We start from the raw sequence: 19,158 nt of genomic DNA on the forward strand, positions 1-19,158 counted from the left end.
TGGCCCATGTATGTGTGCACTGTTGCACAGACAAAAGTGTAACCGAGAGGAGGCTGGTAGCTAGAAAAGTTCCCAAGTGCTAGTCATCTACAGGTTAAATATTTGACCCATTTAACAGTTTAAATATTTTAACATGACCATTTTTAATAATCAACTTGTAGTCACTTAAAAGTAGTTCTATTGTGGCCTGGTAATTGCTCCATTCAGAGGTCCTTTGTTTATCCGGTGGTGCTTCCAGAATCCACCCACTCCAGTAACAAATCAGCAAGTTGCTTTACATTTCAGAGAAACAATCCACTCAGGTTTTGCAACTTGGCACCTTGAAAAAAAAAAGCTGCTGTAAGTCAAAACACGATATCCCTTACTTTGTTGCCAATGTTTATGCCAGTGTGCCTTGTGTCTTGCTTCTTTTGAATTAAGAAGAGTTATGCATACTTTCTGTCCACCTTTAAGGTGGGGGCAAAAAGCCTCAAGCAAAAGCCATAGGCCACGACAAAAATGTCTTCACATGGAAACTGGGTTAGGTTGGTTTAAATTAATTCAAATTGCCAAATAGAATACCTTTTTGATGTATGTTTTTCAGTTTAACTTTGAAGTATTCATCTAAAGAAAACCTGAATCTTGTTTGCAAAATTTTTTGAGGAAAGGAGGTGACTTACAGGCACATTTAAGCAATTTATGTTGCTGCACATTTTATTGGCTTCTTATGTTCTGTGTTTTAATCTTTTGGGAAATTGCATGGTTTATTTTGTTTTCTCTGAGAAAATTAGTTTTTATTTCTTAATTGATATTTTGCTCCTCTTGAATAGAAGCATAATGAAATTAGACAACAAGCTTGTTAAAACAGTCTTAAAAGGCAGATGTGTTAACATGTCAGTATGCTGAGAATAAAGCAGCTTCAGAAAATCAGGAAAATGTAAACTAAGTTATTTGGAGGAGATGCAAATGTAATAATTTTTTTCTTGGTATGTATTATTTGCAGAACTAGTGATTTTATATTCACTTGCACTTTGCCTTCTTTTTCCAATATGTAAAAATTAGACTGTTTTCTCCTAAAATTTGTCATAAATTTCCTAACTTTGAATGAGTAAGCTAGTAAGCTCTTTTTTGCAGAAAGAGGGGAAAAAAGGCATCAACTTTTGAAAGAACACCCCAGACATTTCATTTGGTTGGCCAAGAACTTCCTTCAGAGGCTTGACTGATCCTAAAACTTCAGGACTAACATACACCCTTTGAAATACTCAAATACTTTTTTTTATTTAGTTTCTCCATTTGCTGCCATTTACAAAATTAACCTGTTCCACAGCTGACACGTTTCTAATCTCAGTGTTGGGTATGTATCAAAAGAGTGCTTCTGTTAACTTTTAATGAACTTGCTAAGATGTAGTAGCCTGTGAAATGTGGGTAGGCCAAACAATTTCTGTGTTTTTAAAAGGGAAAACACAACATTGTGCAGAAATAATGATAAAAATACATAGTTCAAAGCTTCTGAAAAGCTGGCTAATTGCAATACTCAATAGGGCAGCATGGGCATTTTGCCTGCACTGAAAAGGAAGCGTATTTAACTCTGGAAGCTTTTCACCTCCATCCTGGGTCATATGGTTGTTTCTATACCATGTATTCAGAAGGGTATTTCTGTCTGTTGTTATTGCTGGAGAATCTAAAGTGAAATATCTGGTCTTAAAACAGTTGAAGAAATGGTCTGGTGAGGTGAATGGTTTTGACCAACAGGAACATGGTGTTTGGTGTAATGTGCTTTGAATTTGACTGGCTGACTTTCCCCATCAATCCTTCCTGTATCTGTGTGAAAAAATTAATGTAATCTGTCTGATTTTTTTTAAAAATTTTGAAATTGAATTAGAAGTTGAAGGTCTAAAAAATCAGAGAAGGTGTTTACTTGAAAAAGGAGTTCTTTTTATAGATGAAGTATGTGACTAATTCCCTGATGCCTGACCTGGTAAGAGTGCAGTAGTTCCCTGAAAAAAAAAAGATAGCATTCAGTTTTTCATAGCTTTTTTCCAAAAATGTGACACTTTAGATAGGATTTTTCCAGTGTTACATTTGGGAAGACTTCAGAAGATGTGTTCTGCAATCTCCAAGGTCCAGGACAGACTGAAATGCATTTTGTCTCAGAAAATTAACAGTATCCTGGGCTGCCTAAAGAGAAGCATGGCCAGAAGGTTGAGAGAGTTGATTTTGCCCATCTACTCTGCTCTTGTGAGATCTCACCTGGAATACTGTGTCCAGGTCTGGGGGCCTCCGAGCATGAAAGGCTGTTGGAGCAGATCCAGGAGAGGGCCAAAATGATCAGAGGGCAGGAGCACCTCTCTTATGAGGATGGGCTGAGAGACTTAGGGTTGTTCAGTCTGGAGAAGACCTTATTGTGACCTTTCAATACTTAAAGGGGGCTTAAAAGACGGTCAGACAGAGCTTTTTATCAAGGCTTCTGTGGTGACAGAACAGGGAGCAAAGGTTTTAAATGTAAGTTTCTTGGAGTACTTCTTCGTTAAAAAAATTGTAGTTATGTAATGTGCTCTTCGGATTTGAAAGTTGGCAGAGGCTTGGACTTTTGTGCCATTATTCTGATTTACCACCCTCATGGATGTCCATTTAAAATAAAGAAGAGTCTTTAAAAGTCAAAATCATCAAAAAATAAATCAGATTCCAAAAATGCTGGAAATTGAAAGCAACAAACCTGATGTTTTCTGTGTATCTGGTTGCTGGCTGATTTACTTGTAGTTTTAACTATTAGCCTGTAATAACTAAAACTGAGGACTTATATATACGAGTTGATGTCCTTCCTCAGAATAGATAGTGTAGAAGAAAAAGGTTTTGTATTTGCAAAGGAGCATAGTGTGGACAAGAGTAAGTGGGATATAGGTGATGATAGGGTCTGGGAGCTGTGGAGATGCCTAGGCATCCTGGGAAAGGAATACCAAGATCCCTTGAACTATGTGGGAGTGCATCTTGCTTTTAAAAGCTGGAATAGAAAAAAAGGAATTGTAAGGAATTCCCCATGAAAGGCATAACAAATGAGGACAGAATTGTAGTTCTGTAAAGCTTGACGTAATTTACTTACTGAATGGTACTCCAAAAAAGTGAAAGCTGTTTTTCCAGAGAAACGTTCAGCTGTCAAATTTACTTCTTATTTTCTCAGAATCTTTGCCTTATTGATTACAATGATACTGCTGCTTATGATAAACCAAGTTTAGGTTCCTTGAGGAGGTTCTCTTTTTGTGAAAACCTTGTCAGCTTGAGACATGTTATATCCAGAAAGGAAAGAAAACTGTGCTATTGTGGAACTGAAATCTCTATTATCATGTACAACATGCAGCACTGGGATAAAAGAGGTGTGCTGTCAATCTTTTCTTCTTTTCTTCCCAAGTAACTTCCATGTTATCATCATACCTTGATTTGTTCAGGGGACAGAAATATTACTAAATTTTTTCTATGATTTTTCAAAAAGTTAGTGTGATGTCTCTGGCTGCTGCTGGTCTTGTACTCTGCATGTGTGAGAAAAAGACATATAAAATGTTGATAGTTAACATGATTTTCTTTGAAACAAGACTGGGACAAATGCTTACTAACTGGAATGAGACCAACAAAGACAGGAAGAGAGAAAGTTATTTTATGACCTGTCAAATATAAATTAACTTTTTCATTTTGTCTGGGCAAGTCTCTCCTACTGATTATTAATGTAAGTTGCTGTTGTAAGCACTTAATCTGCTGCAGGAAGGTGAGGGCTGTGGAGAACTCATGCACAGTAACAGAGCACTACTTAACTCTTGCTTCTCTGGCCAATTTCTCTGGCGTCTCTCTGAGGCCAATTTTGATTGTGTTCAGGTTTTCCCGTCTGACCAAATAAGTTGTCTTTAGAGAGAGCTTGAGCTCTCTCTCCTTTGAGAAAATTGAAATAATTTCCTAGAGATGGCTTGAACATGCACCTGTAACCATGCTTTCAGAATTTGCGAGGTCAGTTCCTAGGTAGGCAGTGCCTCATCACTAGCCATTGCTTTATGGTTGTATTGAACACGCAATGAAAATAAAAAAAATAAAAGAATAAATAATTGAGGTACATTTAAAATTTTAGTTCTGGGATTTCACTGGGATTTTGTTTCTTAATAGAAGCAGGACACTGGAAAAAGTTGATCATGAATTCATGCTCTAGATTGCTGTTTTCTATCTGTGCCAAAGACTGCAGAAGTCAGACAGCAACAACAACATTTTTACCACTGAGGTTTTTTCTTCTCCAGGCTAGGCTGGAGAAGTATGGGAACTTTAAGGCTTTTATTAAAAACAAACAAACAAACAAAACCCCCATCACCCCTCAAAAAAAACCAAACCCAACCAACCAACCAACCAACCAAAATCCCAAACAAACAAGAAACCTCAGCCTTTGTGCAAATTAATGCTGGGTTTGATGAGTGATGCCATAAAGAAAGAGGAAGGAGGCAATAAGCTAAGGTTTAATGTTGTGCTTCTACTCCTGTTGGGTTTTTTTCTTTTTTTTTTGGTTGATTGGTTTTTGGTTTGTTTGTTTACTGGTTTTGTTTGAGGTTTTGCCTTTGGTTTTGGTTTTGTTGTAATGATAGCAGGTTTATGCTGGTGACAATAAATTTAATCCATAGAAAGTACTTTAGTCATTGCATCCAGAAAGTTGATGGACAGTTTGCATATGCAGTCTTTGATTTTTTCAGGGACTAAATAAGATTCTCAAGAAAAGATTAATTTCAAGAAAATCAGTTTAATAGTCTAGTTACAAATGGACAAGAACAAATGGCTTGAATTTTCAGGTAGCTTGAAAAATAACTTGCATCCAAGAGGCTCAGAAATTCAAGACAACTGAATCTTCAAAGCCATTAATATAAATTCCTATAAGGATGGAAATAGAACAGTGTTGAGGGTATCTGTGACCTTATCTGCTCATACTTGGCTTTTAATGTAATTGTGCTTGGTATTTGCATCTCTTGCTTCAGCTCCCACACAGCAGATGATGAAAACTGAATTCCAAGACAAGATTAAAAGATTTTTTTTTTAAATGCTTTGTAGCTTGCCAGTTTTATTTTTTGCTTTTAGGATTGATTTACTTCCAGCAAAAGTCAGCCTTGAGTTATTGAAATACTTGTTTTCTCCCCTTCTCTAGGTGTTTGCATATGCTTTAAAGTAACTGTGTTTGGATACCTTTGGGGATTACAGTACTGCTGTTAGCCTCCTTTTGAAACATGACAAGAACAGGAAAAAAGTTTCCTTCTTTCTAAGTAGATACTGAACTTACTGGAGGAGAGGCTCTTTATGAAAAGGCACTGCTATGTTTTGGCTCTTGAGTAGTATTTTCTGTGGTGGGTGTCACCCCACTATATGTCTGTATAGATGAATGCTATGCTTCACTCTGGAATGGCATCAAATGTGCATATGCAGGGTGTGAGCATCCTTTACTAGACTCTACTTGCAGAGAAGCAAACCTGATGAAACAGCCTCCAGGGAACAGCAGAGAAACTGTGTGACTAACCTCCAGGCAAAGCTGCCAGAGGGGCCAGGCACCATAAACTGGAGATGCTGTTCAGAGCTGGCTGGCAATAGTGTCAATCTCTTGCAGCATTTTAATGCAGAAAAGGAGTTTCCTTTTAGCTTGTTTATGAACTCTGAATTTTTTTTTGTTGCAGATCAGAGATAACTCCAGTGTAGGAGCAGTGAATCTTAGCTGTACTGCGGGGGAGAATAGAATGGAAAATAAAACCTTGCTTGTGTCTCAAGTATTCTTTGTAGGTAGGTCTTGTAAGAGTCGTGTAATGCAGCAGTTAAGAGGAAGCATGTTTTTGTGCTTGAGGAGCAGAGGGAGTATGTTTCAAGCTGCAATTTAAGTTTAAGTCAGTTCTTCAGAAAATCACCTCAGAAGGATTCTGTTATGAGAAAAGATCTAAGAATGACTGCTGAGACTGGAGGAACTGATGATTGTGTTATTGACCTGGTTCAAGTACCTAACTGGCAGGTCCAATGGGAGTAATCTCTTCTGAATCCATACATGTTGTCTGCAGCAGCACAGAAATTACATGCAGAATGTATAGGTAGATCATTCTTTAAGAAGCATAAGTCAGTTTTTGGAAAATTGTTCCCTTCCCCACACAAAGGTTGGAATATGTGTTAGGTGTTATTTCTGTATGTCCATAGAGTAGTTGAGATGGTTCAGATTCATATATCTTTAATCAATAATCCCACAGGCACTTTTGGCTTTCTTATGGTAATACCGTTTTGAAAAGGGCTAAAAGGAGGACCCTGGGAATTACTGACCAGCCAGCCTCACCTCTGTGCCTGGTAAGATCATAAAACAGATCCTCCTGATAGCAATGTCAAATCATAGAGAAGACATGGAAGTGATTAGAGACAGCCAATGTGGCTTCACCTGTCGCAGGGTATCTTGTCGTGAGGCCTTGGTCCGGTGGGGGAAGAAAGACACACAAGACACACTAGGACGGTGAGACAAGAGATGTCTGCCTGCTCAGCGCAGCAGGCAGCCTTTATTGAGCATGCTAACTTCTACTTTCCCACACACAACATAAACATATTTTCACAAAGACATCCAGGAGTTCAAGCACCTGCACATTATCAAACAGTCTTAACCTTGTACTCCCTGCAACCCAAGGCCGTGTCCATGGAAACCATCTAACCAGCTCCACTGCTCCCATGGAACATGGCCTAACTTTTGCAATATCTCAAACTTCAATTGTGGGGCTACGACTTCACCCCACATTCACCAAGGGCAATTCATGCCTGACTGATCACCATTTTGGTGGTTTTTTATGATGGAGTGGCTGCATCAGCGGACAAGGGAAGAGCTACAGATATCTCCCTGGACTTCTGTAAAGCCTTTGACACAGTCCCACACAGCATTCTTCCATTCACAGCTGAATTGGAGAGAAGGATTTGATGAATGCACTGTTTAATGGATAAGGCATTGGCTGGGTGGCCATGTCCAGACAGTTACAGTCATTGGTTCAGTGTCCATCTGAAAACCAGTAATGAATGGTGTCCCTTAGGGGTCTGTACTGGGAGCAGTATATTTTGATGTCTTAATCAATGATGACACCATGCTTAGTGGTGCAGTTGATAGGCTTGATGGAAGGGATGTTATCTATCTCTAGATGGCATTGAATGGACCCATGTGAACTTCATGAGATTCAACGAGGCCAAGTGCAAGGTCCTGTCCTTGGGTCAGTGTCATCCTCAATTTCAGTGTAGACTGGCAAATGAATTGGTTGAAAGCAGCCTTGCAAAGAAGGACTTTGGGTGTACTGGTGGATGATAATTCAGATGAGCCAGCAGTGTGTATTTACAGTTCACAACCATGTCCTCAGCTGTCTAAAAAGAAGTGTGGCCAGCAGATTGAGGGAGGTGATTCTGCCCCTTCTACTCTGCTCTACTGAGACCTCACCTGCAGTACTGTGTCCAGCTCTGGGGTCCCCATAGTTTTAAATGGGAAGAGGGTAGACTTAGGAGTATAAAGAGGATATAAGGAAGAAAGTTTTAACAGTGAGGGTGGAGAAACACTGGAGATGGTTGCCATATCACGTGGATGTTGTGGAAAAGTTGTAGATGTTCCATCACAGGAAGGATTCAAGTCCAATCTGAAGTGTAGTTGTTCCTGTTCTTCACTAGAAAACATGGAGCAGTAAAGTTAATGCAGAAGGAAGAAGGCAACAGCTAGGCCACAGTAATTTCCTCTGTGAGGTGAGGGGTCTGTAATTATAAGTTTATTTGCAAGCACAGTGTTAAAGAAACTTTTGACACTAGGCTCTTATCTCTATTAGTTAGGTTTATTGACACAGATCAGTTGTGATATCTGGTGGCTTGATCGAGGTACCTCAAAAAGAGGGACCCTGAACAAGAAATCCCTGGGCAGTTACACACTTGCAATCCATATTCCCCATCCCTCACATGACAGTCTGGACCAATAGCAACGTTAGGGTCTGGGGTTGTCTTGCTCTTCATCAGTTCACTGTTCATTACCAGGTGGTTGCTGTGTGGTCTATGCTAGCTATTTATTTTTAAGTAATATTTAAGTTGCTAGGTTTGTCTGTGCTAAGTATTATTAATGTTCAAATTGTTAACTCCACGTTTCACTATAATCCATCTTTAACTTACACAACATAGCCTTATAGTTCAGAAAAAGTTCATCTTGCATCCTAACAATTCTAGTTACTGTCTACTTTTAAATAACATAAAATTTTCAACACATAGGTAAAGAGTATGTAGATGTATATTCATATGATGTGTATTCAGACTGGTACTGTGAGGGCCATTTTGAAATTTGTACATTTAAATTAGATGTTCCCTGAAGCAGAAGTATTTACACAGATTTGTAGAGACTCAGCAAAAACCTCCAGTAAAAAGATCTTTCTTCAGTACTGATTTATAGATGAGCTCTCCTTTTGAAGCTGAGGCATGCCTCAATATTCAGACTTTTTGCTGTATTAAAGAAACTTCGTGTGTTCCTTTTTAAAACCCTGTCATCGTTAAAATATATCAGACTTCAAGGTTTGAAAATACAAAGTCTGTCCTTTAGGTTCCTCTCCTTTTCTCCTAAAATGTCTGAGAGGTGTCATTTAGTCGGAAGTGTGAACTCTCCCTTGTGTCATTTTCATCCCATTTCTTGCTAGTTATTAATCAAGTTGTGTATTTCTCTGATAGCTGCAGAAAAAGGAAAAGGTGGTTTAATATTGGCAAGCATGAAGCAAGCCATTCAGACCTGATATATATTCTCATTTTATTACAATGTACAAGTTAGGTAGAACCCATGAAATCTGAAAAAGAATCTGAAGATTTTTTCGCTGTTCAGTTTAATGTGTGGGTTTAGAAGGAAAACAACCCCTTTCCTGTAGCTGGGGAGTGCAGTACTCCTTTCTTGCTTTTTACAAAAGAACTGATGTTTTTCCCAGAGTTCAAGTCATCCTGTTGAGCCGGGTATCTCACTTTGATTTGAAAAAGAAAGGGCAAAAGTATGTGAGTTTAAAGGGGTAAAAGTCAAACAAGTTTCTCCTTAAGCCTTTGGGACTCTGTGTGTCTGTGTGTTACATAAATAAATACACACACACACATATATATATATGTACACAAGCACATATTATGTGTGCATCAGTTGAAGGGCATTACTCTCTACCCTGTCCTGATAGTGGTAATGATGAAGGGGAGGCTGATCTGATGTTTCATGGATGCCTGTTGTCTTTTGGCAGTGTCTCAGCATAAATGGAGGCCACAGTTTTGTTACCTAGGTATTAGAAGCTGTGAGCCTGAGAAAACAAGCCAACTGCTACAAAGTGCCCCACTACTCGCACAGCGTGGAGGCTACTTTAGATTACAGGAGAGAGAGTTCAAGCTGGGATGTTGCTTGAGAAAATGATGGGCATTAGACCTCACAGTTGCATCTCCTGAACAGAGCAGCAAGGAAGTGTATTTGGGAAGGTGCTGTGGGCACTGGCCCATGTGCCACATTCTGTCACTTATGTAGGAGTCTTTACAGCACTTTCCCCACCTTCTCTTTGTAGCAGAGATAGTGCTTCAGCCAGAATTAAAACTCTGATTGTAGTAGCCCTAGGATCTGCTAACTCTGAGGTGCAATTAGTCTTGAACTGGTCTGAAATTCCCTGGAAATTTGGGGATGTGAAGGTAGTTTAACTGAGTTTCTGTCTACTCCCTGCAGACAAGGCAGTGTAAATTGACTTATAGTTCCTTTCAGTCCTCTAGCATTGTTAACATGTTAAACAATATTTGAAAACTCTTTGGTGATGCTCATGGAAAGCTGCTGAGGCCATCTTTTGAGATTCTGGCTCTCATCTTCCTTGCAGGTGGGTGAAAGGTGATTAACCTTTCTTCAGGTTTGTCTCAGTGCAATCTGCCAGAAAGAAAATGTTTAAAAACATAATAACTCAAGTATTAAAAACTGCTTTTAATATATATATTTATATATTATATATAATAAATGTTTTATTATATTATTTTCATATTATATATATTATATGTGTGTGTGTGTGTGTATGTGTATATAAAAAATAAATATTATAAAAAATCAGGAAAATCCTACAGGTTTTCCTGGCTGGGTAACTCAGTATTATAGATTGCATTGTTGTGAAGCAGAGCCTTTAGTTAGTAGCCCTCTGTGTCAGTGTCCTCAGATCTGTTACCTCTGTTGGCCCCATTCAAGGGACTGCATTATCAATGCTGTCTTTGAAATAAACCCTTTTCTGAAGGCTGCTTTTAGTGAGGTTGTTGGTGAGCCAGCTCACTGGTGCAAAGCAGCCAGGATGTCTGTAAAGCCTTTACTTTTCACAGTTAAGGGATCATGTCTTACATCTTGCTATTGTACTGTAGGGTATTAATTGACAGAAAATAAAACAAATATGGTGTGAAGACCATGAAAGATCCTTCTAAGAAAAAAAAATAAAATAAAAAGAAAGCATTGCCATATCCTCTGCTAACTGCCTTTGTTTGTCTGTAGAACAGCTGAGTATGACTGACACATGTAGATAAAACCCAAGCTAGCCTTTTTCTTGGTAAGGTGGATATTGTTAAAAATTAAAGCTGTGGCATCATGAAACCAGATGAGCTGCCCAGGTGTCCTGTGTTACGTTTACTAACTGGAAACTCTGCTATTGGAGCTGTGTTGCTGCTGCTGGTATCCATTGTAGCTAGAACAAAGTCAGCTTATCACTGAGATTGTGCATGTGATCGCTGTTCTTGAAGACCCTATCTGTAAAGCATATAAAGTAGCCTGTAATGCAAGGTCCACATTTATGAGTCTTAATTTGTTAGGGAACAAGTTTTAGATCATATTGGGGTTAGATGTAGGCACTGCACTACCTCCGGAAATTTCTTTCATTATCCACATGCTTAGGTGCAGTTTTTATGTGTTTGTTATAATTTGGCAGAACATAACTATTTTCATTATTTTTTGCCTATCTTCTTATTTTAGACCAATTCAAGAGGTTGTATTTTAACTCAGTTCTGCTTCTGAATGGGGTAATTGGCAGAAGGCCATCAAGCCTTATCCTTAATACTGTGTTCTCTTGGGGTTTTTAGGTTGCCTTTGAGCTGGAATTCATTCCAATTTCAAGAAAGCATATGGAGTGTTTGTAGTGAAACATTTGTATTTTGCATAAGTCTAAAGTTCTAGGTAGATCTTCTGTAAGGAAAATGAAATGTGGTGGCTCTAGAAATGAGATTTGTTTCTTTTCTCTCTGCTTTTTAATGATTATGTTGCTCAGTAGTTGCCAGGAGGAGTCATTTTAGGAAAGCATAAATTCAACAATAGACGTTAGCCCACTCCTGTGCTTTCTGAGCACATTAACAGCATCTTTAAAAAATTTCTGGCTAAGAGTTCTGTGAATCTGGTTGACACTCTCTTTGGGTACAATCAAATTTTGGTTTGTCTCCGTCCTTGAAGAGAAGTCTCAGGACTGGGGTAAGCCTTTGAAGGGGAGTACTGTCCCTTTTATTCCTAGGCATAAAGAAACTTGTGGAAAGACCTTAAACAGGCAGAAATTCCTCTACAAGCTAACTGGACATGATTAAAATTTTGACCTTGGAATTTTCTGCTCTTATTCTTAATGTATTGCTGGCATGAGACTGCTGTTTTGTGGTTACCCAGGGTGCTGAAAATTTTCTGTGGTACAGGACGTAGGGCAGGACTACATTGCCTAACTGTGAATTGGTAGCTTCTCCTTATTTGTATATGTGCATGTGGACTTCACTGCATTTGCTTGTTTTAGATTAATGAAATAGCTGTAATTTTATTCTGCTTAAATATTTAAAAAAAAAAAAAATATATATGTGAAGAGAGACCCCTGGTGGCCTAGTGGTTAGCGTGCAGGACTTTCACTGCTGCGACCACGGGTTCTAGTCCCCGGTCTCCTGGCCTGATGGAGGTCGTTAGCCCTGTGAGGCCATCCATCTATGAGAAGGACACTCTAAACAAACCTACGTCCTGAGGACCTCACTGCCATTGTCCAAGCTTGCTTGGCCCCGGCAGCTGAACCTTAGGATTAAAGGGTGGGCTCAGTTCAGCGCAGGCTGTGTCTCACCTAAAAAATCCATTGCGCAGGCTGGAAAGGTAAAAAGACCTTTCCCCAAATCTTCGTTCGCGAAGATGGGCCATTATTATCCCTATGTGAAGACATTGTTGGCACACTTATAAAATGTCTCTTTGATGTTTATTCAGTTATCAGACATAGCTATTTGGCAAGTAAATCTGTCTTCTGTGTGGGGAGAAAAGAAAGTTTGCTAAATTTATTTTTAGTGTTCACAGCAATTGGGTCATCATTTTAATTATTTTTTTCCCTTGTTTCTTTTCTAGGTAGTATTGGTACATCGTTTCAATGCCATTCAATCCATCAAGATCACATTTGTAATGATGACAGTGACAAGGTGAGACATAAGTGTTTCATTCACAAGGTCATATGCATTATGGGGTTTTTATGTATTGGTTTTACTACACAAAGATGTATTGTGCAGGTATAGCAGTCGGTTTTCAGAGTTATTCTTTAAACTGTCTCTAGCATAACAAGATACATGTATTACTTTCTACAATCTTTTAGCCAGTTAATGAGAAATTTGTCTTTACTATTGTATGTTTATATTTGGTTGTATTCCTTTGCCATTCTAAACATTTGTGATTTGCCATATTGACACCCTCAGTTAATGAAGAACAGCAGTGGTTTCTGGCTTCAGAGGTTAGAGCCTAGCTAAGTGTTCAAAGGGTTGTTTTGGGTTTTTTTACAGTAGCTGTATTTTCCTGTTTTGGACTTGGGAATTTAAGCTTTTACAGATATGAATCTTCTGTTCAGTGTTGCAGCCTTAAAGTAGCAACCTGTCTAGTCATGTGTAAGCATTTTCTTAACCTTTTTTTGACACATTCCCAGATTACCTTGTTTTGGGTCAGTAGAGTGCTGGATGTTAAATGATACTTGCATCAGTAGTGTAAGTGTGGCATGCACAAGGAAAAGGTTTTGATACTGAACTGCTCATGAGACTGACTGGCTTTCATGTTTCTATTACTGTTGATGGTTTTACCATAAGCTTTACTTTTTGTAAATAATGCAGATTGCTTAACATTAGCTTAACATGTAATGTGTGTTACATTGTGTGCAAGTATGAAACTTCATAGAAAACTAACTTTTTGGCTTGACATGCCTGGAAAGGGGCATGTATTGGTCAAATTCTAAATAATCTGTCTTAGGAAGTGAAATGCAAACTGCATAGCACTGCCTTACTAAGTGCACAAATCCTTGTGTTTGGAAATTCTGAAGTAAGTTAATGTTATAGTTGTTCCAGCTTATCCTAGAGCTAGATTTCTTTTCAGAGAAAGATTCTTTTACTGCTTAACTACCTTTTTTCTTTTTTCCCTTTCACTCTTACTTTCCTCCAGTTTTGTGCATCTTTTGTGTGTGTGTGTGTATTTGTTTGTTTGTGTTTTCCTGACAGTTTTTTTGTTGGTTTGGTTTGGTTTTTTAGTTTAATTTTATTTTTTAGGTACCACCTTAGATTTGGGAACTGGTTCAATCTACAGATGTTGGTCAAACATGCTGTCAAGAACATGGCCAACATTATTTTAAGTTTTCACTTGCTTAATTGCCTAACTATTTTCAACAGTATTCACTGCTCTGTTTTTTGGGCCTTGTGCACTCTGTTACCATCCTCATGCACCAACATAACCATTTTTGCTTTTCTGTTACTACGTGGAAGATCACCTCTGTGTTACGCTAATTGTCTTCCCTTAGTTTTATTTCATATCAAGGTGTAGTGGGTTGACCCTGGCCAGATGCCAGGTATGCTCTAAAGCCATTCTCTCACTCTCCCTCTGCAACTGGACAGGGGAGAGGAAAAAAAAACAGCCAAGGATTCATGGGTTGAGGTAACAGCTGGGAAAGGTCACTGACTGATCACCATCATGGACAAAACAGACTCAGAGTGGGGATATCACTTAAATTTATTACTAACAGGATAAGAGCAAAAGAGTGAGAAATAAAATAATCTTAAAAAAACACCTTCCCACTACCCCTCCTTCCTTCTCTGTTTTCCCTCATCCCCCCCAGTTGTGCAGGGGGATGGGAATGGGGATTACAGTCAGTTGTTGTTTCTGCCACTGCTCAGGGAGAGGAATCCTTCCCCTGCTCCTCTGGCGTCCCTCCCACAGGAGACAGTCCTTGATGGACCTCTCCTGTGTGAGTCCATCCCTCAGGCAGCAGCTCTTCCCAAACTGCTGTCCCGTGGGTCACTCCTCCATGGGGTCAGTCCTTCATCAATGAGCTGTACCGATGTGGGTCCCCGACAGGGGCCACAAATCCTACCCAGGAAAAACCTGCTCCAGCGTGGGTTTCACTCTCCAGGGGCTGCAGGTCTCTGGCAGGACCCCGCTCCATCTTGGGCCTCCCACAGGGTCACAGCCTCCTTCAGATATCCACCTGCTCCAGCCTGGGCTCCTCCATGGGCTGCAGGTGGGTCTCTGCAACCCGATGCTCCCCCATGGGCTGCAGGGGCACAGCTGCCCCACCGTGCTCTGCACCACGGGCTGCAGGGCCACAGCTCTGGCACCTGGAGCACCTCCTGCCCCTCCTTCTGCACTGCCCTTGGTGTCTACTTTGTTGTTCCCATGTTCTCACTCTGCTCTTCCCTGGCTGGAATTCTTTCTGCACAACAACCTTCTGTTCTTAAATATGTTATCACAGAGGCGTTACTGTCACTCCTCATGGGCTTGGCCTTGGCCACCAGCAGGAAGCCCGTCCTGGAGCCGGCTGGCATTGGCTCCACGGGACAGGGGAAGCTTCTGGCAGCTTCTAACAAGCCACCCTGTAGTCCCCCTGCTACCAAAACCCAGCCACAGAAACCCACTACACAAGGTAATTAAAACTGGTTTAAGTCTTATTGGAAATTCAGTCTTTTAGGTGCTTCACTGGTCTGAGGGGAGGGAGTACGAAGGGGTGTGGCAGCTTACCCTGTGTAAATTTCAGAAGAGTAGTTGTTTGGCACACAACCTGCCTCCGTATTAATAGAGGAACTGGATCAGATGTTACTTTTTGCATATAGGGTGGGCTCAGTTCAGCACATGCTGTGTCTCACCTAAAAAATCCATTGCGCAGGCTTGAAAGGTAAAAGACCTTTCCCAAAATCTTTGTTCGCGAAGACTGGCCATTATTATTATTATTTGCATATTTAGAAATGGTGGAAGAAAACAATCTTCATCACTGGGATTGATTTTGCACCAAATGAGAACTCCCAACTGTAAAAGTTTACTGAAATAGAACTAGTATAAAAAGCAGAAAGAATGTTGGTTTGGGTGTATTTCAAAGACGTGTTTTTCCGCAGATGTCAGTTTTATTTGGTAAGAGTTTTGATTTTTCTGTGAGAATACATGAAGCTGTTTGCCTTTCATTTTATAGGAAATTCTAGTTGCTCCCTTGATTAAAATAACCACTTACTTGACAATACAGTAAACAGTCCTTAGAATGGACTATCTGTACTCTTCTCAGATGTGTCACTGAACTCTGTGCTCTTGTTTTAAGACAGAAGTTAGAGCACTAGCACTTGGTGTCATTGGCAGGTACAGACCAACTGGATGATGGAATCATGGAATGGCCTGGGTTGGAAGGGACCTCAGAGATCATCTGGTTCCAACCCCCCAGCCGTGGGCAGGGACACCTTCCACTAGGGCAGGTTGCTCAAACCCCATCTATCCTGGCCTTGAACACTTCCAGGGATGAGGCATCCACAGCTTCTCTGGCAACCTGTTCCAGTGCCTCACCACCCTCACAGTAAAGAATTTCTTCTTAATATCTAATCTAAAGCTACTCTCTTTCAGTTTGAAGCCATCCCCCCTTGTCCTGTCACTACAGGACCTTGTAAAAACTCTCCATCTCCATCATAAGTAGTGCTTCATAAAAGCAGCTGGTTGCAGTACTTGGGTTCAATTGCAATTCTCTACTGCTTGTATTCACATATGCCTATCTTCTTGTGTCAGTTTTTGAAGTTGTTATTAGCTTCCACTGTGAATTACTTTGAAAATCAGAGTGCTGATTTATTCTGCCATTACTTAGAGATAGCACCTGTTCATTTTGGTAGGAATAACCCTGAGATTAGTTCAGCTGGTTAAAGCATGGTGCTAGTAAAGCCAAGGTTGTGGATTTGATCCCTGTATGGGCCATTCACTTAAGAGTTGGACTTGATGATCCTTGTGGGTCCCTTCTAACTCAGAATATTCTGTGAACTTCTGTGAATATCATTTAAAGATAAAATGTAGGATTTAATTGATGTATTTATCTACAAATTTATTAAGTGTTGGGCCTTTTTGTATTAATTCTAGAAACTTTATGAAAAGCATGCCTTCAGAATACTTTGACATATCTTTGATTAGTCAATAGGCATGTTTCAGCAAAATAATTGCCTGACTATAAGTAACCAGCTTTTGCATTTCAGGAGAAATGTAAAGTTTAATATTTGACTGGCAATCTGCATATATTTTACAGTAGTTTCTCCAAAAGCCCAGTCTTCATTTTCCAGACAACAGCATGAGAAAAGTTCTACGCCACACATGCTAAAGGAATGTTGCAATCTTAATGAAAACAATTCCCAGGCTTCCACCCCAATTACTTGATTTTGTTGACTTGGCACATGAGAATCTTGAATTCATGTTCAGTGACATCAGCAGGAAATGAAAGTCTAAGATTTTTCATGTGTGGACTCACTGAATCAAGAGGGATGTGTCATTGTTGAGAGCATTATGGCAGTACTAAGAACCTGTTTAATTTCATGGCACCAAAAGCAGTTCCTCTTGTCTTACAAAGAAGTCTAATATAGCTTAGTTACAAAGGACATTTCACATTTTACTTGGTGTTGCAAAGTGATTTCAAATAATTGTTGCTTTGGAGGTGGGAGCTTTTAAACTTCAGTGCATGAGTTGAGGGAACCCTTTTTCACACTTGTAATTTCTTTGATTTTTCTTAAAAGTATAAATATTAAATGACAAAACTGAAAAAATTTTTTTTATGGAGCACAGCATTTAGGGAAAGGTATTTATAAGAAGGAACTGTTATTCCTTGGTATGTTACTTTGCTTTAATGCTCATTCCTACTAGTGTTTAACAGAGAGATTAATTGCTCCTGCAGAGCCTTTCAATCACACTCAGTTTATTTGGTTTTAAAAATATGTTTTTGTCCTTTGGGTGGCTGTTTCACCGGTGGTGTGCTTCCATTAAAGGATGCTTTCTCATTTTGAAAAGAGACTCCAAAGATGCAACTCTTAACTACTCTTGTGACATATCTGTTGTGACATACTCTTGTGACATCTCTTTTCAGAGATCTCATCAAGTTATCTATTCCTTGGTTCTCATGCAGTTAAAGACCAAATTGACCACCTAGTAGTAATGAAGAAAACAAAGCACTCTGGGGTCAATCCAGTGGAATTTTTTCACTACCACTAAGGAGTTGGAAATTATTATTTCCAAATATTTACTTTGCTCTTCTCCTTTTTAACTTATTTTCACTTATTTTACTTTCACAGTATTACTATTACTATTAGATTTGTTTTCTTATAGCATGTAAGGAGATGATTTTTGCTTGCTACTTATGGCCAAAATACATAGCTGCATGATTTATTTTACTATTTCTAACCTTTAAATTTCCCAGTTATAGTTAGTACATCTTCTATTTCTTTCCTACTAATTTCTTGTTCCTGAACTTTTCAGTGGTGCCCATTGACAGGACGAGGAGCAAAGGCCATAAACTAAACCAAAAGAAGTTTCACCTCAACGTGAGGAAGAACTTCTTAACACTGAGGGTGGCAGAGCACTGGAAAAGACTGCCCAGGGAAGTTGTGGAGTCTCCCTCTCTGGAGACATTAAGAACCCACCTGGACACATTCCTGTGTAACCTGCTCTGGGTGACCCTGTGTTGGCAGAGGGATTGGACTGGATGATCTCCAGAGTTCCCCTCCAACCCTAAAAATTCTGTAGTTCTTTACTCTCATTTGCCTGTCTTGATGGACATCAAGTCCTCAGTCTGTAATACAGAGGGCTGTCGACTCATTAGAAGATGTTTTCACAAGAAAGGAAATATTTCACGAGTTCTGATCCAATAAAAGCATGATCCACTTTGTTTTCCACTTTGGATGTTGCAGCGTAGGCATGAGAGTCATCCATAGCTGAACAAAAATGATTCAGAAACTCAGATATTCAAAGGACCCATCACATTTATTTATATGTGATGTATAAGACTATATGCACCTCTTGTGGTGAATGTGTGAGGGACAATACATAGAAAAATGGGAATATTAGAAGGAATTTCTTTTGTTCCCTCCAGTTTCAAAACTGGAAAGTATTCTTCCTGTCCAATTAGAACAGCTCAAATTCATTCCTCATGGTGTGTGTTGTTGTCAGACATACACACCCCCACCCCCTCTTAGTCCATTCTGCATATGTTTGCTGAGCAGCTTTATGCCTTCTTCATTTCGCATCTGGCAGCTGCAAGGATGTCACTTAACTGATTTTAAACCACATTCATGCCTACTTTAGGACATTAATTCTTTATATCTACAGCAGATGGTTTATTTTCCTGGATCAGATTTGGGGAAATCTTTAGTTAGGCTGAGGTAGAGAGCGGAGGGACGTTTGAAAGGTAAATAATGGGGTGATGATATTTTATTTAAGGGGAGTAGCTTGAGTAAACCAGTTCTGCCAGGCGCCGTTTGCTCCCTTTGCTGAGCAGCGCTGGAGAAGCCGATCCCATTCCTCTGGCGACTCCTGAAGGGAGTCGTAGCCAGGCGGGGGCCGGGCTCTTCTCTCGACGGGACGAGAGGACATAGCGTTAAACTGAGCCAGGGGAGGCTTAGGTTGAACACTGAGAGGAATTTCTTCACAGAAAGGGTGGTTAAACATTGGAACGGGCTGCCCAGGGAGGTGGCGGAGTGGCCGTCCCTGGAGGTGTGTAAGGCGGGACTGGAGGCTGCAATCCGTGCTGTTGTAGCCGACAGGGCGGTGCCCCCCGAGGTCGTTGCCCGGGTCCGTGTTTCCGTCAAACCGAAACTAAAAGGGGGCGAGCGCGGCCCGGACCGGCCCCGGGGGGGGCGGGGCCGCCGCCGCCGCGCAGGCGCGTTGGCCACGCGGCCGGCCCGGCGCAGACA

General features: G+C 40.1%; 1 protein-coding gene across 2 annotated transcripts in view; it reads left to right on the forward strand.

Annotated features, from left to right (window-relative positions):
* Nucleotides 1-19,158, forward strand: part of RNF38 (ring finger protein 38) — a 108,852-nt gene that overhangs the window by 40,653 nt on the left and 49,041 nt on the right. For both annotated transcript variants that reach the window (XM_027709675.1, XM_027709676.1), the window contains one exon: nt 12,344-12,414. In XM_027709675.1, coding sequence (XP_027565476.1) covers nt 12,344-12,414 — 71 coding nt within the window. The remainder of the gene's footprint in view (nt 1-12,343; nt 12,415-19,158) is intronic.

Source organism: Neopelma chrysocephalum, unplaced genomic scaffold (assembly GCF_003984885.1).
Source record: "Neopelma chrysocephalum unplaced genomic scaffold, ASM398488v2 Primary Assembly neopelma1_96821, whole genome shotgun sequence".
Classification (NCBI taxonomy): domain Eukaryota; kingdom Metazoa; phylum Chordata; class Aves; order Passeriformes; family Pipridae; genus Neopelma; species Neopelma chrysocephalum.